Raw genomic sequence first — 24,582 nt, forward strand, 5'->3', positions numbered from 1 at the left:
TTCTTACGTTAGTTGCGTGTTACGTCCTTGCGTTGTTGCGTTTCTTGCATACTTCAGCCTAGGTCATGTAAGCTGACAGCTGATAACTTAATGATTTTTAAGTGTACGTACGCTTAAATTTTTATATTTATATTTCTGGAAACCAACATCATATATTACCACATACCTACTCCACAGTTCTTTCCACTAAAACAAAATATTTTAATAAAAATACATTTTTATTGGTCATTTTATTTACAGGGCTTCAGGGGTGGTTAAGCATCATTTCCGCAATGTTTTATGGGCAGAAAAACAGGGCGTTGGAGATGTAATAAAGTCTCGTGACAATTCCTAACTCCATGACTGCAAACGTCACTATCGCAGCCATGTTTGTTTGACAAGTTGAATGACTTGAGTGTCCATCAATTATCTTGCACATAGGACGGTTATATGTTGAATGTCGTATTCACTTAGCCAAAAGAAATTGTGCCAACGAAAACGAAAATGACGTCAGTTTTCGTAGCAACGAATCATTTAAAGAGCAAACAATACATGGTCGATTAAAGATGTTTTAAAGGTGAAATAACTAAAATAATATTAATATCAACGTACCGGTATGTGAAATAATTTTTTTTGTGTAAACGGCGAGTTATGTCTCTTTAACGTTTAAAAAGTCATCGAACATTAATTTGGTTATGTACCTACCGAGTATTAGTGTGAGCTCAATTATTAAATGTTACAAAATTTTAGAAATGTATAAAAATTATAGAAAGTAAAAAAAAAAAATCCATCACTGCGTTGTTATTTATTTGAAAAATAAGATTCTAATTGAAAAGTTTGAGATAGCTCAGACCCAAAATGAACTGTAATAGTGGAACATATCTTGAAACATAATTGAGTTTATCTGTCCAACTTTATTTGATGGAGAAAATTTCCGTTAAATATTACAACCCCTCTAACGTCTAATATAGTTAAGAGACAAAAAATTCGACACTGTGGTAGCAAACACACTAGAGACTAGAGTCGAAAAATTATAACACAGACGTACACAGTGGTGACGAGGAACGACGGGAAAGCAGCAGCAAGGAAAGTAAATCAAGGCAAAAAAAAATACAGACCTTGAACAACACAGTAACAAACTACAGCACAGATGAACACAGTGGTGACATTTCCGAGAACAGAGATCTAGTCCCGTCCTCAAAGCACAGACAAATTCATTCCATGGAATTTTCTGTGCTGTTTTAAGTTGTTTTTTTTTTTAAGCTTGTTTTCTGTGTGTTTTGCATGTTCAACCCTTTTCTTTGTCAATTATTGAGGTTTCTCATGTCATGCAGTGTAATCATCAATGGCTTGCGTCCGAAATAACTTCTCGAATGTTCCACGCCAGTTCAGTGATCATCCAAGAGATGTCGCTGGGGGGAGGGGGGGGAAAGCCTATTATGTACATTCTATATTGCACAGACCCGAATACTCACTTTGACAAGCCATCTTTTCACAGACGAGAGAGCCAAACGCCCGATCATGCAGCTTCGGGGTTTTTTTTTTGTTCATTGTAAATAAATATACAACTCATGATAACTAATGGTCAATTAGGTTAGGTTAGCTACATTATAAATATTTTAAAACATTGTGGACGGTTGATTTCGTTAGGATAGCTACATTTAAGATACTGTGAAATCATGTAAATGGTTTCCTAGCCCTGGATAGCTACATATTAAAAAGTTATTCGCTAAGCAACCATAAAATGATTTTACAGTATTTTTAATGTAGCTATACTTACCTAATATTACCAACCTTCCACAATGTTTTAAGGTATTTATAATGTAGCTAACGCTTCGGGGAACTTCGGGTTTGGCTCTCTCGTCTGTGAAAAGAAGGCTTGCCAACGTGAGTATTCGGGTCTGTGCAATATAGAATGTACATCGTAGGCTTCCCGTCGCCGGGTCTTGCGTCAGTGGTCGCAAAGCGGCTCGCGTTCAATTGTTTCGTTTGTGGTTGAATTGTTCTCTCTTCCCCCCCCCCCTAACCAGACACTTAGAAGACGTGACCTTGGTTGCAGTCTCCTGGTGGCGTCGCGACGCAGGGAGAAGGCGGCATGTGACGGCGCTGGAAAGACGCCCCGCGCAATAAGAGAGCATCTGTTTCCACCAGAGGTCGCTCAGGAAGGAGCAGTCAGGCAAACCGCCCACTGCTACGATCCCCCGAAATGCAACCACAACTACGAAATGTTAAGACTTTCTTGCCGAGACTATATGGACCCGAAAACATATGTATGCGACCATAGCGCACACATCCTTGCACCCCTGACCAAACGCAGCCACAATTCAAAGGACGGCTTTTCCAAGGGAAGGACGGTATCCGAATTCTTTCTGTTGTGCACTCAAACCATTTCGAGTCGTGATTACCAACGAATGTTCAGCAAAACGTAAATAACGACCAATTAAAAAAACATTAATTAATGTAGCGTAGGAGTGCGACCCAGGATAACTTCTTCGAAGAAGACATCAGAAGAGCGTGTGTTACATGACAAACCCCTCGATAGTTTTGGCGATTATGTAGAAAAATAATTAAGACCCTGCTGTACCTTTGGTGATACAATTATTATGTAAATTTGTATTTTTTTTATAGCCCATCGGAGATTTGAAGAAGAAAAAACAGCCCTCGTAAATGCGTTTCCTTTAAGAAATATTTCTCCAGTTCAGGTGCCGGATGGAATGAATGACTGAATGTATGGAATTATGGAATGAATGAAATGGATGGAATGATGGACGGAATGATGGACGGAATGATGGATGGAATGATGGATGGAAAGATGGAATGATTGAATGATGGATGGATGATGAATTAATGGCCCGCCTCGGCAGGGGGGAGTATGTGTTTAGTGATACACCCGCTGGTGCTCCTAGCCGCGGCGTCTCCTCTGGACTGGCGCGCAGTCTTCTCGTCGTGCACAGGCAGGACAACTGTGAGATCTGAGCGGTGACCGTAACATTACACGGCCGAGAAATGAAGGGGAAAATACGTGAGCAGAACCACCCATCCGCCCTCGACCCGTCCTTGGATGCTTTTCGTAGACGAGACCCCGCTCGGATGTCTCGAGCAGTTTTCAAATCGCGTTTTGTTTCTGAAGCTCTGGGGTTCTGCGCACCCAGCGTGTGCCCGGGGAGGCCTTAAACCTCATCGACGTCATTACACGCGATGAAAAGTCACGAGATGAGAATATTACAGGGGTGCCCACAAGGGGGGGGTAACGACGCAGACTGCGTCATTAAAATTTCGGGGGGGGGGGGGGTGGTTAAAAGACGAGAAAAATGTATATATTATTTACATAATTATAGCTTATAATGTGAAAATACGTTTCTGGAGCTTTGATAATTGAAAGGGATCTTGTAAATCAAATTGGCAACCCCGCACTTTCCTCAACAAAAGCAGTTTGGCATCTGTCGGTTCAGAATGGAAATATTACCTGATATGACCAAAATTATTATTAGAAAATCAGTTTTAATGCAAAATGTGATAAAATATAATACTAAAAAAGTATAATATTATCAAATAATTGAGTAAATCATTGAGAAAATGGCATAAAAAAATTCGGGGGGGGGGCATTATTAGGTTAGGGAGGTGGGGGGGTTAGTCATAGTGTTTGGGGGGGGGGGGGGGTGGGCACCTCTGAATATTATACACTGCAACGACAAGTCACTTGTTAAAAATTCAGTTTCAAACCCAGACGGGGGGGATTCGTCCGAAACCTGCACACGGTAGTCAAAAATAATTTCAATCACCATCCAGCCAAAATCGCTTTGCATCAATTCCGTTTAGTTCACTTTTTTCCCCCTTATTTTTGTAAACTATATTCATTCCCACCCCCCGTGCCTTAGGCCGGGATTCGAACCCAGTAACAACTCGCACCGTAAAGTCGACGTGCATCTGACTGCATTAAGGAAGTTGGCGCTACTTAACAGGCCACTCCAGTGTTTCAGGGGCACTACGAAACCCGCGTTAACCTCATAAGATTCAATGCTATTTTCATTTTGCTTATAACTAATTAACTAATATAGATTTCTTAATGATGCTTGCTTGATATGTAAGACAACGATGCTCTTATCAAAGCCCCTTTCTTCAAAAACGTGCATAAATTATGGTTTTATACTAATCTTTACTAATATGCATAAGTGTATTGTTTAGGTTTGAAACATAATTTATGCACATTTTTGAATGAAGGGGCTTTGATATGAGCATCGTTGTCTTACATATCAAGCAAGCATCATTTCGAAATCTATATTAGTTAATTAGTTATAAGCAAAATGAAAATAGCATTGAATCTTATGAGGTTAACGCGGGTTGCGTAGTGCCCCTGAAACACTGGCGTGGCCTCTTAAGGGGGCTGGCCCCCGCAAAATGCCTTTTCCCATCTTTTTTTTCTTTTTTTGGTATACTTAATTCAGATTTAACTACTTAACGCAATTTTTTACATATCAGGCATAAAACATATCTTCCCGACCTTCTATACCTGGCTGCAACCACATATTTACCAACAGGCTCTATAGTCAGTTGGCGTCGAGAGGAATTAATTTCACTCGGTCGACCACAACTTTCGTAATAATCACACCAATGCAAAATCATTTATTTAAACTAGTAGTCAAAAGTTAAGTACTATGCCATGTCAAATAAAACCAAAATAGCACGGAAGTTTCATTGCAAGCATTATCAAAATATTTTTAATTACAAGATGGCAAAGGGCTAATCCTTAATAACTGAGGCTGAAACTTTTTTGTCATAACAGTGTGTGAAACTTAACTTTAAAACACGTAAAAAGTATTTAACACTTATCTACAGCACTCATTTTTATTTTTTTATCATGGTTCCTCACCTGAAAGAAAAAAAATGGTTCAGGAAGCTGGTGTATAAATATCTAACAGGTAAAAATAAATTATTTTATTTGCAACTGCATTCATATCTAAATTAATATTGGTAAACATGATAAGAGGTCTGCAACAAAACAAACAATACATTGTGTACAAAATTGCAAAGCTTATTACAGAACAGAGTTTACTACCAGTAAAACAGTGAGATTACAAAAAAAAAAAAGTATTCAATTCATTTTCAGGTACATAATGTTCATTACTAACTTTAAATGGAAGCTCTATGCTACAAAACCATACACACAAAACATTAGTTTAAAATAAAACATTTTTTTCAATATAAATATATTACAAAAATTTTAATAAATTATACTGCGTAAACACTGGCCAATATGTATTATTTATTGCACGTTATAATAAAACAGCGATACTAATATCTTTAAAAACTTTATGCGCATTGATATCTTTGTGCGGCACAATACAATGAAATTCTTTATTCCGTACAATCAAGTCAGCTGAACAATTTATTTTTAAACACTTTTCAGAGTTTTGATGAAATGCGACAAATACTTCAAATACAACTTTCCTAGCTTTGTAGATAAATTAAACTGGACGCAAAAGCAGGGCATAATGCGACACTCTGGTTGGTGAAGAAAGACAGGCCATTCAAAACGATAACAAACTGAATAGTGAAACTCAAAAATCAACTAAATCAAGCTATGCGTTACATCGAAAACCATTGTTTAAAAAAACTAATAAGTCAACCAAGTTCCAATAAATGATTTCAGTCAAGAATTTTGAAGATGAATAGAATAAAGCTGGAAGGAAGCACCATTAATCTAGGAGTACTACAGTTACTTAGTAGCATTGGCACGGATTAAGATACTGCAGCAATGAATGCAAGTTAGCAAAAATTCCACAGGCATATAAATGTGTGTTCTAACATTATTTTTCTCTCACGAAAACGTTCTTTAGAAATATTTCTGAACAACTCACAATTTTTATGACCCATGTTTTGGTTTCTTTATTGGTGGCCTATCTTGCAAATGTAAACAACATGAAATAATTATAGTTGAAAAAAAAAAATTAAAAAAAATGCTAGCCTGCGTATCTCGAGGCGAATGCGAAATGAAAACCGAGTACCCGACTAACATAAATAGCTAACGAACTGTGTAAACAAATCTTGAAAGTCGATTTTTAACTTATTTCTAATTGTCGTATCGATTTTAAACTTTGCTAGTACTATACACCAACCGGATGACCCTAGTCACCAATTGTAATGTATGTGACTCGTCAAAACAAACCAAATGGGCCCAAACTCGAGGGATTTTACTAGTAGCCATTGAAGAGTTCCACTATCCACCTCCTGGCTCCATCAGATCAGTTCGATTGTACCAGATTATTGTACTGTCATCCGGATTTCATTCACTTGCATAGTTTCAAATCGATACAATTATTGTAAGTAGGTTAAAATCGACTAACAAGATTTGATTACATAGTTCAATTATCAGTTACAAGTGAAAATAATAAAAGCGTGTTAATAAATTTTTTTATTTATTTTTATTTATTTCATATCGCTGGATCCCATTTCATGTTGGTTCACATTTCATTATTCTTTTTTTTTTATCCTAACACTTCCTATTTAGTTGACGGAAATGCAAAACCGGTTTGTAGTATATATAAAACTAGAAGTACACTATATCTATATCAACATATTTTGTGAAAAATACTACTGAAAATTGTAAAACATTTCTATTAATTCTCGCTTTATAAATACTGAGATACAACTCCGGAAGAAACCACAGAAAGGTTCGATTAACTATAGAAAACATTTTAAGAAGGAAGAAATAGAAAATTTAAAATATGTTAAAAGCATTAATCAAAGATTCACTCCTGAAAGACTCAATCTGAAAAAAAAAAAAAAAAAAAAAGGACGAACGTTCCCTACTTAAAAAGACACTAAATTTCTTACAAAAATTTATATAATGGATTTTTCCAATCCTTTGTGAGGTTACCACATTCCAACATTTTCTGGATATGTAAAACAGTAAAAAAAAAAAAAAATGTTACAAATCAAAAATATTACAACATGAAAATTGCCACAAAATAAGCAAGACAATTTTTAATAATTCCTGATAAAAAAAACCTTTGTCAATACAAATGCCATGCAATAAATTCACTGCAGTTTAATGAATCATTTTATTATAATTTTTCTCGAAATAGCCGTAGCTTTGTTATAGTTAGATCTTTTAAAAAAAAATACTATTAGCCTTTTAGTTGATTTCTGGGTCCATGTTTGTGCATCTTAACACTTTCTAAGATACTTGAGTTAACATCATATTATTGAAAGCAATAATAATATTTTAACATAGCAAAAGGGAAAAGGGGTTGATGGGGGGTGGGGGGGGGACGACGACAAGTTATCAGCAGAGTTGACGGCAGTAAGTTTAGAAGTGAAATATCGCAAACGAACCCGCTCCGACATTTATAACCGTAATTTTAGATTTAGCCCTATAGGAACTCAACATATTTAGTAAATTACAACAATATTTTGATTACATAATATCCTTTAAACATGTTTAAACAGGAAAGTACATTTAATTTCAGATAAGGCTTATATTTTATATAGTTAAAAAATATACCGTTTCTGAACATTATTGCACCGTGGTTATATTTTCTCTAACACACAGTAATATGCATATTCAATTATGGCACACAATGAAAATATTCTTCGTATATATATTAGTAATAAATTTCAACACGTTTACATTTTAACATGGATGTTCTATTTACATAAGGGAATAACAAAAGGGCTCCATTATTACAGTCTCAAAGTTTCAGAAAGTTAAATGAACTATGCTAAAAATAAAATGTTTTTCCTACATGTACTAAAACATGTTTCAGTACACGCTATCACAAAATCAGATAAAATAGATCAACTATATATATATGCTATATTTAAAATTCATTTTCTGACATCTCGATCATAAAAATTACCTTAAACAGGGTCACTTTAATTATTTTTTCCCCCGTAATTTGTAAAATAACTTATACCAAACTATATTATATTCTCGTGTATTTGAACAAATGCTAAGATTTTTTAAATTGTTCACATACCCAGTAAAATTTTTCGGGTATTTTATTTCAGAATTAGTATTTTCATGCAAGTTTTGGGACAAAAATCCTGTGCAATCGAGGGACGACGAACAAACGCATTACATATATTTTTTTACATTTGTAATGACTCTCTAAAAATATCAGGGACTTTGATTAGACATTTAAATGCCCCCCTTTTTTTTAAATATAGTTTAAGTCGAGGCTCTGCAAGTGCCTGTATTACTTTAGAACAGAATGAGAGAACAGTTTTACTGAAGACTGCAGGAAAACTGCTCAAGAGAACCAGGGTCAGTAGAAGGAAGCGGTCCACGTGTCCACGGGACTGGCGAGCGGCAGGGAGGTCGCGGGGGCGACCACGGGAGGCAGGCACTGGAACGTGTAGTTGGCGCCCAGGTTGCTGTCCCAGTACTGCAAACCCCTGCACTGGAACCTGACGGCGAACTCGACCTTGCCGCCCACGCCGACGGTGTGCGCGTACAGCTTGAAGCTGAACTTGTCCGAGAAGCCGTCGCACGAGCCGTCCACGTAGGACGCCTGCAGGTCCGAGAAGGTCCTCCAGCCGTCCAGGGTGTACCTGACGTAGACGCTCTTGTGGAAGTCGAGGTTGCGGACGCGCACCACCCCGGAGACGGTGAAGAAGGTGGCGTCGGTCACGACGGCGCTCTCCAGGCACACCTGCCGCTCGCGCACCTTGTCCAGGAAGTCGGCCTGGGCTCCCGGCTGCTGGAACATGGGCACCAGGCACCTGTCGGGCTGCCGCGCGAGCGAGGGTAACAACACCCCCTCGGCGCCCGCCGCCCGGACGGAGAGGTCGACGTCCAGCAGATCCTGGTACGCCGACTGCGGCACCCGGGGCACCTCGTCCAGGAAGGTGCGAACGTCCGCCAGGTCCAGCCCCAGCACGTCGGCGAAGCGGACGATCTTCTTGCGGCCCGGGGTGCCGGGGGGAGTCTTGCCCGACTTCAACGACGAGCTGCGCCTCACCCGGCGAGGTCGACTGTCCTTCTCCTCATCCTCCTCCTCCTCGTCTTCGTCGTCCGTGTTCTTCGGTCTCTCCACGCTGTCCTCAGGGACGGACTCAACTCCAGAGGTGACCCCCGCGTCCGAATCGATTCTCAGCGGGACGAGGGAAGAAAGCTGCTCGATTTCGGAATTCGAGATCGAGCAGTCTATGAGCAGGTTTTTAGGCCGGACGAATGAGCTGCAGCAGTAGGCCGAGTCGACGTCACTCCGAGAAGACTTGCCATCTTCGCCGACCTCAGCCGAAACATCGGTACAGTTTTCCCCAATGTGCTCATCTTCCAAACTTAAATCTTCCAGACTATTAGCTCTGCACAAACATCCGGATTCGTCCGATAATATACAATCGTCCATTCCGTTGAAGGCGTGAATGTTGTTACTCCTTGCAAACTCATTCGTTGGGGTTGGGTTATCATCATCATCTTCAATCTCAGCTGCGGTTGCAGTACCCTGCGAGTCATTGTCAGTCTTGCAAAAGCTTTCGCGTAATGCGCATTCCTTCTCCTTATCGCCCGAATCAGAAACTAACTCAGCGTGTTTCTGGTTCGTCGATGGAAGTCCTGCAGGGAGATCTTTGCAGTTTGTAATGCGGTGATTCACGCCACAGTTATTTTTCTCTTCGGTGTTCAGATCTCCGAACCGAGACGTGTTTATCTTGTTGTGCCTTTCCGTCGCCGACGAGCTGTCGAGACGGTGCCCGCCGGTCGATCGCGGGCTCGGATGTTCCGCGCAGTGATTGGGTATGTGTCCGTTGCACAGCGCGGGTCCCTCCGGACACTTGGACTTGTTCCCGGGCTCGCCCGGGGCCTCGGACCTGGAGCCCTCGCAGTCCGAGCTGTCCGGGTCGAAGTACCGCTCGTCGGAGCTCCCCTCGCTGACGGGCGACGTCCGCTCCGTGGTGGACAGGGAGAGCGCCGAGCCGGAGTCCACGTCTTGCTGCACAGTGAAAACAACGACAGAGTCAAAATTACTGCCCAAAAATTCAAAATGTCGGCCCAAAATTCAAAATGGCAGACCAAAATTCAAAATGGCGGACCAAAATTCAAAATGGCGGACCAAAATTCAAAATGGTGGACCAAAATTCAAAATGGCGGACCAAAATTCAAAATGGCGGACCAAAATTCAAAATGGCGGACCCAAATTCAAAATGGCGGACCCAAATTCAAAATGGCGGACCCAAATTCAAAATGGTGGGACTCTGAGTGTATGAAATAAATATACCATCATCAGAACTGAACAAGTATGTAAAATTTCAGCTCTCTTGTTAACATGTAAGTGGTTTGAATTTAACTTGCAAGATTTGAACTAAACAGACAAAACAACAAAACAAACATGTAAAGTTTAATAAAAGTTTGCAAAAATAGGTGCTCGTAGAAGTTGACTGACTTGGCATGATAAAATAAGATAAATTTTATTTTGCATGAAAATAATTAATTGAAATAAAATAATAAAAAGGCTGGAGTGATATAATTGTGTTTGTAAAGTATAAATTCAATGAAAATTTAAAAAAAAATAATTAAACACATGTTTAAATCATTTTATTTAGAAAAATAATCTAGATAAATTTTAATTAATAGTGATAATGTAGTGAATTTTTATTCAAATTTATTAACTTTAATTATTTATTAAATAATGTAATAATTCATTATTCAAACAAAAATACGGGAAAATAACCCCACTTAAATAAATGCACTAGAAAAAGTTTACTAACACAATTTCTATCACTAATATTTTCAATAAATAAAGTTTTTAATTATATGGACCATTATTTAAAATCAATAACTAAAGTATATGATTTAAAAGCACAAATAGAATTTTTGTTTGTATGTAGCCTGCTTTCATCCTGTCAATTTTTGTTGTATGCTGCACACGCATACTAAAAATTCATCCTCGTCATTTTTTTTCCTTCATAAATCACCTAAAGTAGTAAAACTAAAACAAAATATTGAAATGTTACAAACAATTTATAAAAGAACAAATGTTTGCAAAGTTACAAAATATTTGCTTTGTAAATTTGTGTCTTCTGTAAAATTACAAAAAAAGTAACAGTGTAGTATTACAAAAAGTATTTTTCTATCGACACAGATCTTTTGTTACGTGCTCATTCATTCAATGGTCAATGGACTCTTGGAAGTTGCGCCAACTGCGTTAAAACGGTGTTAGGCCTATTTTCGACAAGGAATTTTGTTTGTGCAGTGAAGTTTCCCTTTGGCTTTGCAGACTTGTGGTCACACGCATGGCCCCCACAAGGGTGGGGTTGGGTGGACTCCAGGGTTCCAGGGCCCAGCCCCGTTTATTTTTTATCTCAGTGTGTGAAATTAAACATACATAATCGCTGTGGCAGTTTAAAAGTAAAAAAATATTATAAATAAAGCTTAGTTTGGACTTTTAAAGATAGTAACCTTAATTATACCCTGTATTATCAGGTTAAATAACGTTCTAAAAATAGTGTAGGTAAGAAATAACCATGCAATTATAATGTAGCACATGACTTGGGGGGGGGGGGGGGCGATGGGGGGTCCCATTGGCGTCGCTGTGTTCATAAAGTTGGGGGGGAGGGGGGGACAAATAATGATTTTGATGTCATGTAAACCCATTCCCCTCTTACTAAGATGGGGGGGTCCGGGGGTCCTCCACCGGCAAAATTTTGATTTTAAAATTGCAAATTTAGCGCTTTTTAAGCAGTTTTTGTATCTAACCATTGGATACATCGATGTTAAAATTATTATTATTGTTTCCTTAAGATAAAATTTGAGAGTGAAGAAATTACAAATAAAGTTGGGCAGAATAATATTATAAAATAAAACTATCACGGTCTAGAAAGTTGGGGGGGGGGGACAGTCCCCTCCACCCAAAAAGTTCAGGGGGACACGTTCCCCCTGTCCCCCCCCCCACGGTTCCTGGGCCCCTGGGGGGGTCCTCCGACTCCCGGGGAAAAGGGCTCGTAATGGAATGTGGAGGTCATGGGTTAGCTCACCGGGTGGCGCCTGGCGGGCGGAGGGGGCTCCTCCTCCTCGGGGCTGCCCGACGACTCCAGGTCGAAGTCGAAGAAGATGTCCGAGTCCGAGGAGGAGCTGAGGCGCGGCTGGCAGCTGGTGACGGACGACTGGCGGCCGATCCAGCTGCTCTCGTCCGAGGACTCGTCCAGGCCCGGGCCGGGGCGGCCCAGCGTCTGCAGCCGGCTGTGCAGGCGGCGGGCGAAGGCCTCGGCGCGGCCCCGGCAGCTCATGGGGATGATGGAGCCCAGGCCGCACGCCTCGCGGTCCGACGACATCTGCGGCGCCTGCGGGGTCACACCGACCACAGCACCTGTCACCGCCCGTACCGACCACAACACCTGTCACCGCCCGTACCGACCACGACCCCTGTCACCGCCCGTACCGACCACGACACCTGTCACCGCCCGTACCGACCACGACACCTGTCCCCGCCCGTACCGACCACGACACCTGTCACCGCCCGTACCGACCACAACACCTGTCACCGCCCGTACCGACCACAGCACCTGTCACCGCCCGTACCGACCACGACCCCTGTCACCGCCCGTACCGACCACGACACCTGTCCCCACCCGTACCGACCACGACCCCTGTCACCGCCCGTACCGACCACCACACCTGTCACCGCCCGTACCGACCACGACACCTGTCACCGCCCGTACCGACCACGACACCTGTCACCGCCCGTACCGACCACGACACCTGTCACCGCCCGTACCGACCACGACACCTGTCACCGCCCGTACCGACCACGACACCTGTCACCGCCCGTACCGACCACGACACCTGTCACCGCCCGTACCGACCACGACACCTGTCACCGCCCGTACCAACCACGACACCTGTCACCGCCCGTACCGACCACGACACCTGTCACCGCCCGTACCGAACACGACACCTGTCACCGCCCGTACCGACCACGACACCTGTCACCGCCCGTACCGACCACGACACCTGTCACCGCCCGTACCGACCACGACACCTGTCACCGCCCGTACCGACCACGACCCCTATCACCGCCCGTACCGACCACGACACCTGTCACCGCCCGTACCGACCACCGCACCTGTCACCGCCCGTACCGACCACGACACCTGTCCCCGCCCGTACCGACCACGACCCCTGTCACCGCCCGTACCGACCACGACCCCTGTCACCGCCCGTACCGACCACGACACCTGTCACCGCCCGTACCGACCACGACACCTGTCACCGCCCGTACCGACCACGACACCTGTCACCGCCCGTACCGACCACAACACCTGTCACCGCCCGTACCGACCACAACACCTGTCACCGCCCGTACCAACCACAACACTGTCACCGCCCGTACCGACCAAAACACCTGTCACTGTCCGTTCACGAGACGACCATGGCGATGGTTTTCATCTGGTGAACCAGCAGAAAACCCAACCTCGTTCGGTGAACGCCGCAGGCATAAGACACGTTTTGTCCCGTTTTAGGCCAAATTCACTTTTAATAACAAATGCGAAGAAACATCAAAAATTCACATATTTTGGGTAGAAAATTAGTTTAATATAAACAGACATTAACTAGTAATATTTTGAATTAGTTTTCTTCCATTAATAGCTCAACTACAGTCGTTAATTAAAAGCAGGCTGGAACAGCTGATACAAAAATAAACAAACATCCCCCACATTTGTATGTGAAAAATCAGAAGAAGAAAAAAGGCTTTCACGTTTAATGGATATTGCTCTATCTGTATCCTTTACTGAGCTAATTCTTCCTGATTATTTTCAAAATAAATAACTTATTTTCTTCCTTTTTTTTTAAGTGGTAATGTTTTATAAATCGATGAACGCCGGCTGCACGCACGAAAATGCATGACTCATTGTCACGTCCCGCCTGAGCCGAGCGTGCAAGAACCGACCAACCACTGTGCGAGAAAATCTTCTATAATATCAATCAGGTTAAGGCGGGCTTTTTAAAAGCAGTAATTTAATCTTATGACGTTATCACGTAATATTTTCGTCCGTAAACCGTTTTTACAGACAACCCCCTCCCTATTTTTGTCAACACAGTTTTGTTTTCTTTGTGTGTCACATGGCAGAGCCAATATGGGTGTAACATGTAATGATTCACATTCTATTAAGGAAAGCCACACATACCGGGCAACATTTTATTTATATCTTATGTAACAAACTGCTTTATTACTTACTTAATGTGAAGCAGCCCTACACCACGCGGATAGAACATGGAAGATCCACTGAGAGATTCCACACTACGCCACAAGCCCCAAACCTTCGATCCGCGACCTCCATGCAGCAGAAACATATTTGGCACGCCCTCCCGCGTGGCAGATCTGGCGGGGACCACGTCTCCGAGATCTATTTCTGAGCTCACGTGATGGGAGCTTAATGCCCGCGTCACGAGAACAGGATCAGACCAGACCAGAAGATCACTAGTGCGAGCCTATATGATGACCAGCTCGGAGGAATCCGGTGCTTCACTTCGAAGAGTCAGAATTCGTAATAATTGGAATTTGGCTGTTCTTGTATGACGATAAAAACACTTCACATGAACACGTAAATAAACTTGAGCATTTCTGCCTAAGGAAAAATATATCTATTTTTTTTTTTTTTTTTAGAAAAAAAAAATATGTGAGCGAGTTATTTTAGTACTAGCCGAAAGATGTGCAACTCTAACCTTGGTAACGAGCAAATTCATATATAATCTGGACGCAAATAATACGTATTTTACGCGCCCTCCGCTAGAATTTGTTGCCGGAGCAGCTACGTCGACTATCGAATCATTCGATTTGCAGAGCGAAATTTGAACTTTGATAATGAAACGGCTCCGATAAAATAAAAAATAAAAAATAAAAAAAATAAAAAAAACTACCAAACTCCGGCCATGGTCCTGATTTACGACAAGGAATTTTATTAAAATACTACCCATTTTGTTAAACTTCGTTGGTATTAAGTATCCCTTTGGTTTTGTGCACTTTGGTTCGCGTCATCCGCCACAGATGGCAGCACCGTGGTCACACATTTCCGTTCCGTTCACGATGTCACTCCTCTACCAAATGCCGGATACCGAGATCTAAGCCAAGCTCCACATTACAACCTACACAAAAGGCGTCACGTGAATCCACACATCTGATCGCAGGCAAGATTATCGAATTTGAAAGAGTTTCGCGTTTCGACGCTACCAAGGTAGCTCGGGAAGCATGGTCGGTGACAAGTCCAGGGCAGGGCGATGACGGACTGGACGGGCAGCAGGAAACAGGAGCACCCCGAGAAACCTCGTCGCGTCGTGGCAACATTGGCTGCGTTTCACAGAGGGAGGGAACCTTTCCCTTTGATGGCAGGCAACAGGTCCACGGAGGTCATGATCGTTAAGACTCTTCGGCACCCATTACAGCTCAATTTTTAATACTTTTTATAAACACTGCTCAAATAGTAAACCTTGAGTAATTAAATAAAATAACTGTAAAATTTAAAATTTACATTTCCTAAATATAATACTCCTGGCTACTTCTACACACGGTTGGAATTATAATTTTCTCGAAATGTTACGAGATTTTTGGCACCGGATTAAAGTTAAAATGAGTCATTTCTCCGAGAAAAATTCCAACTATGTCGTAGCGTAACATTTTTTCAACCCGACAAATATTTCGGTTTGTAGTCTTTTCAGTTTTCTAAAAAAAATATTACATGTGACAGATAAAAAAATTTCGCAAAAATGAAAAAGGGCTAGAAGTTGTTTCTGAACAGTTTGAACTAGACGTACAGTGTTCCAACAGTTTGTAAATAATTGGGCTGAAAGGTAGTGGGGCCCATTAAGCTGTCAGCATCGCGCTCTGGTGGCGAGTTCGCCGAACTAGCGTGGGTCAGCGCTCATAAAAGGCTCACTTTAGGCCAGTTATACAAGGGAAGCCTTCTTTTCACAGACGAGAGAGCCAAAACCCGAAGTTCCCCGAAGTTCATGCTTTTTTTTCGGTATCTTTTATGTAGCTATCCTAACCAAATCAACCGTCCACAATGTTTTAAAGTATTTATAATTTAGCTAACCTAACCTAATTGACCATTAGTATCCTTTTATCAACACCGCCATATTTATTTACAATGAACAAAAAAAAAACGAAAATGCACGATCGGGGGTTTGGCTCTCACGTCTGTGAAAAGGATTCCCGTTATACAATGACACGGAGACGGATCACGTAAACAGAGACTTATCTCACGTAAAAGCGTTTCCACAACAGCACGCACACGGAGACGTACCCGCACAGATCAGCTCGGCAATGCTGAGCTCTTCCGTTTACGTTTCTCCGTGCGACCAATAGAAGCCGAGTAATTAGCTGCGGTGGTAGCCATGTTTGTCTGTGTTCTAAATACGTAAAAATTGTTTCAAGTACAATAATATCTAGTGTTTTAATGACGTGACAAGGTCTAATAAATCTATGAACGCAGGCTGCACGCACGAAAAAGTGACCCGTTACGCACATTGTCCCGTTACGCTGTGTCCCGTTACGCCCATTGTACGCTTGCGCCGCATCTATCTCTCTTCCACTCGATTGGAAAAACCGTCGATTTGACTTGTTCGAGGAACATTCAACTTGAAACACTCCCATTCGTTTTCTACTTTTCCTATCACCGCCCTATCCTTAACAGAATAACACAGATTGGAAGAAGTTAAATAGCAAACATGTATAAAAGTTATAGTTAAAATAATCTCTTCGTTAAAGTAATAAACATATTTAAATTAATGAGTGCAAATAAAAGTAAATTTATCAATTAAATTGTAGATTTCATTTCACTCCTTCTTTGTATCCATACAAAATAGTGATAATTCAATAAAAATGGTTCAATTTTATTCATAAAAATTATGCAATCATTTCATCAATGTTTTGTTATGACGTCACGTTAAACTATCGTCCGTAAACCGACTTTACAGACAAACAATTTTTTTAATTAAGTTAATTTTTCGTAGCCTTGGAATGCAATATTATTGGTTGCAATTTGACACGTTTCCGCGCATCATGGAAGCAGCAGAAGCTATAGTGGAATCTCACGGGAGATACGTCTCCGCTTACGTGCCATTGTAGAACGGGCTTTATCCTCAAAACCATGCATCACGCACAAAGGGCGTATCCAATTCAAAACGCAAAAAAGTAAAGGGGAGCATTTTTTCACGTGAGAGGAAGTACCATGATACCAGACAATAATAAAACAAATAGGAATACCAACAAATAATTTTATTTTGGCAAAAATAATTTGTGACTTTTCGTTACAAAATTATCTTATTACAGCTAAATGGATTCTTGTTTCGGAAAACCCACTGACGGTTTAATTTTGCCTCCTCCCCCCCCCCCCCTCCATCAATATAAGGTACGCGCCCCTTATCAAGCATGCATCCCTCGCAGTACAAAGCTCTCTAAAAAAATGGAACGAGCCGTCTCTTTCAAGGCCGTGATTACCACTTTGCGAAATAATTAACTCAAATCAAATTCCGACATTGACATCGGCATGTTAACGCGTGTTAATTGCAGGAGCCGGTTGCGCAAAACACCAGTGAACCGTAGCCCAGTCGATGACAGCCAGCAGCTTACCGTTGCGAACATCTACAGTTTAAAAAAAAAAGTACTGAATAGTACCGCCAGTTCGCATGATTTTAATGAAATCCGACCAAAAAATTCACCAATATTTAAAATACTCAAGACTTACATTTTCAACAATCAATTAATTGAAGTATTGTAATGAGATGAATGTCTATTCGATTAGTTTGTACGAATAAAACATTTATAACAATCAGTGTTTTACTAACTCGATGCTTAAAAAATTTTGTGCTACAAAATTTAAATTATTGCCGTTTTAGATTTACTGGGAAAATGCTAGTTCAGGACCCAAATAAATATACTTTTAGATTGATTTCTGGAGATACGGGAGGTACAGGTCAGTGCCGCCGAGAAAAACGCCCAAGGTCACAAGGAAGTGTAGTTATCGTAACGCTCGAGATAACGCGCGCAAAAGATAAAAAAAATATATGTATGTATGTATATCTTACTAATAAGTTCATTCACTCGGTGCGGATTGCCGACAGTAAACACAAAATCCCCGCACTACTTACTACATCGAAAAAAATTACACCTTCCTTCTAACGTTCAACTGTAAACGCCAGGCCCACCTAGTCTTGTGTTAGTGAGGCGGGATGATAAGTGCGATGCCCGCTGGTGCTTCTAGCGGGGTGTCGCCTCTAAGAGCGCAGTCTTCTATTCGTGCACATGAAAACTGTGAGATTTTAGCGGTAACCATAACATATGACGGAGAAATGAAGATAAAGGTGTGATGCAAGGCCCTTGGGTGCTTTCAAGAATCTGTACCGAGAGATTCATGCTTAATAATTATTTTGAAAATATAAGTTTCAGCCTTTTATTTTTCCCACTCCTCTTAAAATAAAGTTTAAAAACGAGATACGGTGACAGAACTACTCAACTCTCCTCAGTGTTTTCTCAGAAGCCAACGGATATCTTGAGCTGTGTTCGAATTGCGTGTTTATGTTTCCTGAAACACTGTACACCGGTAGACGGGGCCATCGTGATTTTTTATTTTAATTTTATTTTATGGGTGCTAAGCAGTAAGACACGCCATTATCTTGAGCACGCTATTCTTAACCACTCCAGAAACAAAAATAAGCTTTTAAATCTTATCGGCTTATTTCCACTATATACACACACAACTCACACACACAAAACACATACACAACACACACTACTCACACAAAACTCACACACACAACATACACCGAGACAGCCATCAATGGATACAAGTGTTAGAAACAAATTCGTTTACCCCGAATCTAACCATCCGATTGTTACGTGAACGTATTGTAAAACGATTTCGCGAGCTATCAAGCGCCCCGTTCCTTCAGCGTTGCGAACGCTTTGATGAAGTTGTAAATTAAGTTTCAGTTTTGAAAAAAATTCGAAGGATGGGGCCCACCGCCAATGCACGTTGCGGAAACCAAAGATTTTCTGCGCGCTAATTCGGCGGTGACGTCTTTATGATTACAGTCGCGCAGAACATATCCTCTACCCCCCCCCCCCTCCTTTCACCCCCGCCGTCACAATCCTCACAAGCCAGTAGGTTCTCGCATGAGGTCGAGTGTTTACACGCGCCGCCGAAGCCCGCATGTTCGACCGTGACCCTGGTGAAAAACACGTGTTCTCCCAGTAAGAGAAGGAGAGAGGGCTTCCGAAGCAGTTACTACGGTACGCTCGACATAATTACGGTACCATCAATGTGAAATCATTGTACCCGCCGTAATCTGCATGTTTGCAAGGAAAATATTGTGGTACGCCGAGTGTGGCGAGACGAAAAATGTGGTACATAGAAAGAGTGTTGGGAAGAATTATGGTATGCGTGTGTGACGAGAAAACGTAACAAATGGCATGTATTTTGTTGCGCTCGCCCACCTGTGCCTCGAATTTTATTTGAATTTCAAGGGAATAATTTTTGTTTACTTAAAAAAACTTTAAATCCACGTGTTGAACTTTTTTTTCTTCACAGGTTTTATGAAAGTACTGAAGTTCAGTATTCGAGGCCATACATTTGTAAAAATGTCAAGGCCAATCTTTGACATAGTAAATGCCATGTTTTGCAACTAGGTCCTTTTTTCGTACCTCCCTAGAAACCTGTATGATACAACAAGATATGGTCTTATTGTTGAATATTCGATTAACTTTTCCATGGTTTGGTAAAATTACGCTTAAATGAAACAATAATTAAAATATAAAATTATGCACCCATTTATTACATCGAAAAACCGTACTTCATATTTGCAAAAAAGAACCATAAACATGTGTTGTACAAAGTTATAATCTTTCTTGCAGTATTACAAACTATTTCTTGGCAACTGGTTTCCAAAGGAATCTTTTGCAAAAGCACATGATATTTTTTTTTTCTGTGTGGTCAAGCACAGAGTGGTTTGGAGGTAACAATATGACGACGGAGAGGTAAACAAATACGTCACAGCACTCCCATGTGCAGACGTGGAAATAAAATAAGCAATGAAAACCACATTAACTTCTCACTTCACTTTATAAACAGTCGACGAAATAGTTCACGTGTAGATGACTTGTAATTAATTTTAATAACTGGCGTTTAGCTATAAAGTTTAAATATAATTATGAACAAGTTTTCATATAAATAAACTGTAATTAAATATCTATCATCAATTATATGAATCACCGTAATTTTTTAGTCAATTGTAACATAACCTATTATTACTGCACTCGCCGACAGCGTAACGGGACACAGAGTAACGGGACAATGTGCGTAACGGGACACTTTTTCGTGCGTGCAGCTGGCGTTCATCGATTTATTAGACGTTGTCACGTCAAAATTAGACATTACAACAGTTCTTAAGATATAATACAGGTTGTTCACAAAAGAATGTCCAAGTTTCAAAGGTATGTTATTACAGTTTTAATTCAGACTATTTACAACAAATCACGCATCAAATTGAAGGTGAATCAACCTATTTTTTTTCTTCTTACAAATGTTCAGTATGTGCACCTTTCAGTTATACGGCACTCATCCAACCTATGTCCAATAATTATTCCCATACTTTGGTTCACAAGTCCGGAGTAATGGAAGCAAATAGCCTCTACAATTCTGTGACTCAACTCTGGCAAATCATTACGTAGCGGCGAAACGTAGACTCGATATTTTATACAGCCCCAAAGGAAAAAAAAATCGCATGGCGTTATGTCATTTAGCATGGTATTTAAGTGATCTGACCATTCGACTACTGAGCCAACAACCCCCCCCCCCCCCCCCCCCCCACACACACACACACACACACACACACACACACACACACACAATCCTCCCCTAGAAATGTACAGGAACGAGAACCACTCCTGAGCTGCAGTGAATTACGACACTCGTAAATGTCAATGCGCGGTTTATTTGCACATTTCATCAGCCAGCAAAGACAAATGTTTGTGCGATGCTACCAAGATAAGCTAAGTTTAAAGTACATCGCCGTGCTTACAAACTCTAAATAAACACCATGATTCATTCGCGCAAACCACTCTGTGGCCAAAATTTACGTTCAATTTTTTTTTAAACGAGCTCTCAAGCCCCAAATTTTTTGTAAGTGTAATTATTTATTAATTACTTTTTTTTATTTTCGCTCGTGCAACTTCACGGGTCGGAATAGAAACGACCATTTTTGCAAGATTTCGTACACAAAGTTTGGGTCCACTTCCACAGGCGTGACGTTGAGGGGAAAAATGAAAGTACATCTGCAAAGTTGTGGCTAAGGTTGAATCTATGTGGCCAGTGTAAACGACCCTTAGGATAACCTAACACTTTCATTTTAGCCAATGTTCGCCCGAAAGACCGAAAACTCAATCTACCGGAGAGAAAAAAAAAAAGATAATTTTTTTTTCTCTCTAACACAACTATCCATGTACGATTGAGAAATGAAGATATGGCCGTAAGACATGACTATGTATACATGTGTAAGTGTAATGATTTAGGAATGTCGTGTAGAAGTTTAGACCGGTCCTGGGTGAATCAGATATTGAATAAAGACTAAAAAATTGCGTTTTTTTTTCCCCTTAAGAATCGTGGCAAATCACCAATCAGAACACAGCAGGCTGTGGTGGTATGAAATACTGTTATATGGGGGGGGGGGGGGACGTGGTTATTATCTAGTACGAAAGGAGTATAATAAGGTATTATTAGCAACATGTTGACGTCAACCGGGCCTGCGCCCCAGAAGCCTAAAACTGCTAAAATAGCACTATTTTACACCTTAAAATCAAAATTTTCCCGGGGGAGGACCCCCGGACCACCCGGTTTAATACGGAGGGGGGGGGGGGGTGGGGGGTGCATGCTTCTTAACACCCCCCATACACAAATCCTGGCAACGCCAGTGATCAAGTGTTGGCTTTTTGCAGAGTAAGAAATCAACAAAATGTTTTACCTAGAAAGTCTCACAGTTTCTATAAAAACAGTTACGACAAGAAACACCGTACAAGAAGTTTATTTTTCTTTAAACACATATAACTCCTTTTTGAAATACGTTTTTTTTGTTAATGACTACAATTCAAACAAGGCATAGAGAATTTATTTAGACAAAGAGTTTTCTTTTATGAAAGGAAATTTTATGAAATTAAAATAATAGTATTGCTCATATCTAAACACAAGCGCAGACGATTTTGGAGGGACTGTGTATGTGTGTGTGTGTGTGTCTCTCTCTCTGTGTGTGTGTGTGTGTGTGTGTGTGTGTGTGTGTGTGTGTGTGTGTGTGTGTGTGTCTGACTGGAGGTCAGTGAATCTTGGGTTCATCCTGGTTATTGTTAGACATCGCTGACGTGGGGAAACATTTAACTGCTTGCGCGCCGCTCAGACATTCCAGGGGCGGGCGCCAACACAGCGACCTCTAGTTACAGGTGAACCGCCCGTGGCACCTGGTGTCCAGTTGCTATGACGAGCAAAAGCTGGCTTCAGAACCCGGCCAGCGAAAACAAAGCAACGCGCTGTTGCCATGTTTCGCTGAGCCGTGCGTTTTAAGAGTACAGTTGAACCAATGTTTATCTGGCCCTCGTTGATTCCGGTCTCAGGGTAATCCGGATCACAACTGAAGACAATTTATTTAATCTTCACATAAAACTCACAATCATATTCCACAACTACGCAAACAAGAACGGTTATCACACGAAAATTTACCTGACCGTTTTTCATTCGAACGCCATACATGTTTAAAACATAAGTAAAATGAATTCTTTATTAAGAATTTATGTGAATTTTTAAAAATATTTTAACGACTTCTAAACAATATATATATATATACACACACACACACACACACACACACACACACACACACACACATACACACTATGTAATTTTGTTACCAAACATAGTTTTTTTTTGTCATTGTAAATGGTAAATCTGCTAATTTAAGGATTTTGATTTGCTTATTTCTCATGTTACCTGGATTATCCGGATTTTCGATTGTGCGAATTGCCTTTGGCCCAGCTAGTGCGGATAAACGAGGTTTGACTGTATCCGTGTTAAGAGAGGCGGGATGATAAGTGCGACGTTCGCTGGTGCTTCTAGCGCGGTGTCGCCTTTAAGCACAGAACTGTGGACTGGCACGCAGTTTTCTCGTGCATAGGGAAACTGTTCTAGTCGAGCGTCAACCATAACATTATATGGCGGAGAAATGGAGATAAAAAGGTGTAATGCATGATCTTAAATACTTTGAAAATCTCCACAGTGAATAAAATACCTGAATATTATCCTGAAATAACGCGTTTTTAATCATTTTCGCTCTCCGAAAAAAAAATTGTCTGCAAAGTCGGTTTACGAAAGATAGTTTAACGTGACAACGTCATAAAAATACATTGATGAAATGATTGCATAATTTTATGAATAAAATTGAATCATTTTTATTGAATTATCACTATTTTGTATGGATACAAAGAAGGAGTGAAATTAAATCTACAATTTAATTGATAAATTTACTTTTATTTGCACTCATTAATTCAAATATGTTTATTACTTTAACGAACAGATTATTTTAACTATAACTTTTATACATGTTTGCTATTTAACTTCTTCCAATCTGTGTTATTCTGTTAAGGATAGGACGATGATAGGAAAAGTAGGAAACGAATGAGTGTGTTTCAAGTTTAATGTTCCTCTAAAAAGTCAAATCGATGGTTGTTCCAATCCAGTGGAAGAGAGATAGATGCGACGCAAACGTACAATGAGTGTAACGGGACAATGTGCGTAACGGGACACTTTTTCGTGCGTGCAGCCGGCGTTCGTCGATTTATTAGACGTTGTCACGTCAAAAAAAAAATTTCAAGTTTAAAAATAGAAATACGTAAACAAAACTACCAATCCGACCTCAAAATATGCTTCAATGCTTTCGGTTAAACGGACACCACTCTGACGTCTTGAGCAGTTTTTAAATCGATTCGGTTGTTCTGGAGACCTGCACATCCTGTATGTGCACAGGTATGATGAAGTCAGCGGGGGAAGGGGGGAGGGGATATTAAAGAGACCCAGCTAACTTCCTCCACATGTTCGTATTAACTAGCTACGCCAGTATTTAGTCTACGAGTGAAACTTGCCTCTCTGAGTCGCTGAGAGCAGCTACCCGCGACCTGCGCGGAGTAGCGGGACTTGGAAGGGGGATGCACCACAACGCCGAAATACCACAATGCCGAAATACATTAACGCCGAAAAATGTCATTGCAGGACTGCCACAAAGGTTAGGTAAGGTTAGGTTAGGTTAGGTTAGGCAAGCCTAGGTTAGGTTAGGTTAGGTTTTGGTATTTCGGCGTTAAGATACATTTAAGAAACACACACAAATTCATTCAGTTGTTTTTCATTTTGCTCCTGTGGCCCCCCCCCCTCCCCGCAGCAACATTTTTCGGCGTTACTGTATTTCGGCGTTGTGGTACACAACAGTTTTCTAGCTGTCGGCGTTTGAGGTCAATTTGACATTCGGCGTTATTGTACGTTCGGCGTTGTGGTAACGACCCCTTGGAAGTTAGGCCCCTGCGCATTTGAACATCTGACCTTTTCGGAGCGGGACAACGAAAAGTGCCAACCCCC

At 41.1% G+C, this 24,582-nt stretch overlaps 1 protein-coding gene across 2 annotated transcripts in view; it reads right to left on the minus strand.

The window, feature by feature from the left end:
* Positions 1 to 7,096: 7,096 nt before the first annotated feature.
* The window catches only part of LOC134538256 (glycogen-binding subunit 76A), a 48,987-nt gene continuing 31,501 nt past the window's right edge, over positions 7,097 to 24,582 (minus strand). For both annotated transcript variants that reach the window (XM_063379408.1, XM_063379407.1), the window contains exons 2-3: positions 11,956 to 12,261; positions 7,097 to 9,914 (exon numbers count right to left, since the gene is read on the minus strand). In XM_063379408.1, coding sequence (XP_063235478.1) covers positions 8,247 to 9,914; positions 11,956 to 12,252 — 1,965 coding nt within the window. In that variant the 5' untranslated portion in view covers positions 12,253 to 12,261 and the 3' untranslated portion in view covers positions 7,097 to 8,246. The remainder of the gene's footprint in view (positions 9,915 to 11,955; positions 12,262 to 24,582) is intronic.

Source organism: Bacillus rossius, chromosome 13 (genome assembly GCF_032445375.1).
Source record: "Bacillus rossius redtenbacheri isolate Brsri chromosome 13, Brsri_v3, whole genome shotgun sequence".
Taxonomy (NCBI): Eukaryota; Metazoa; Arthropoda; class Insecta; order Phasmatodea; family Bacillidae; genus Bacillus; species Bacillus rossius.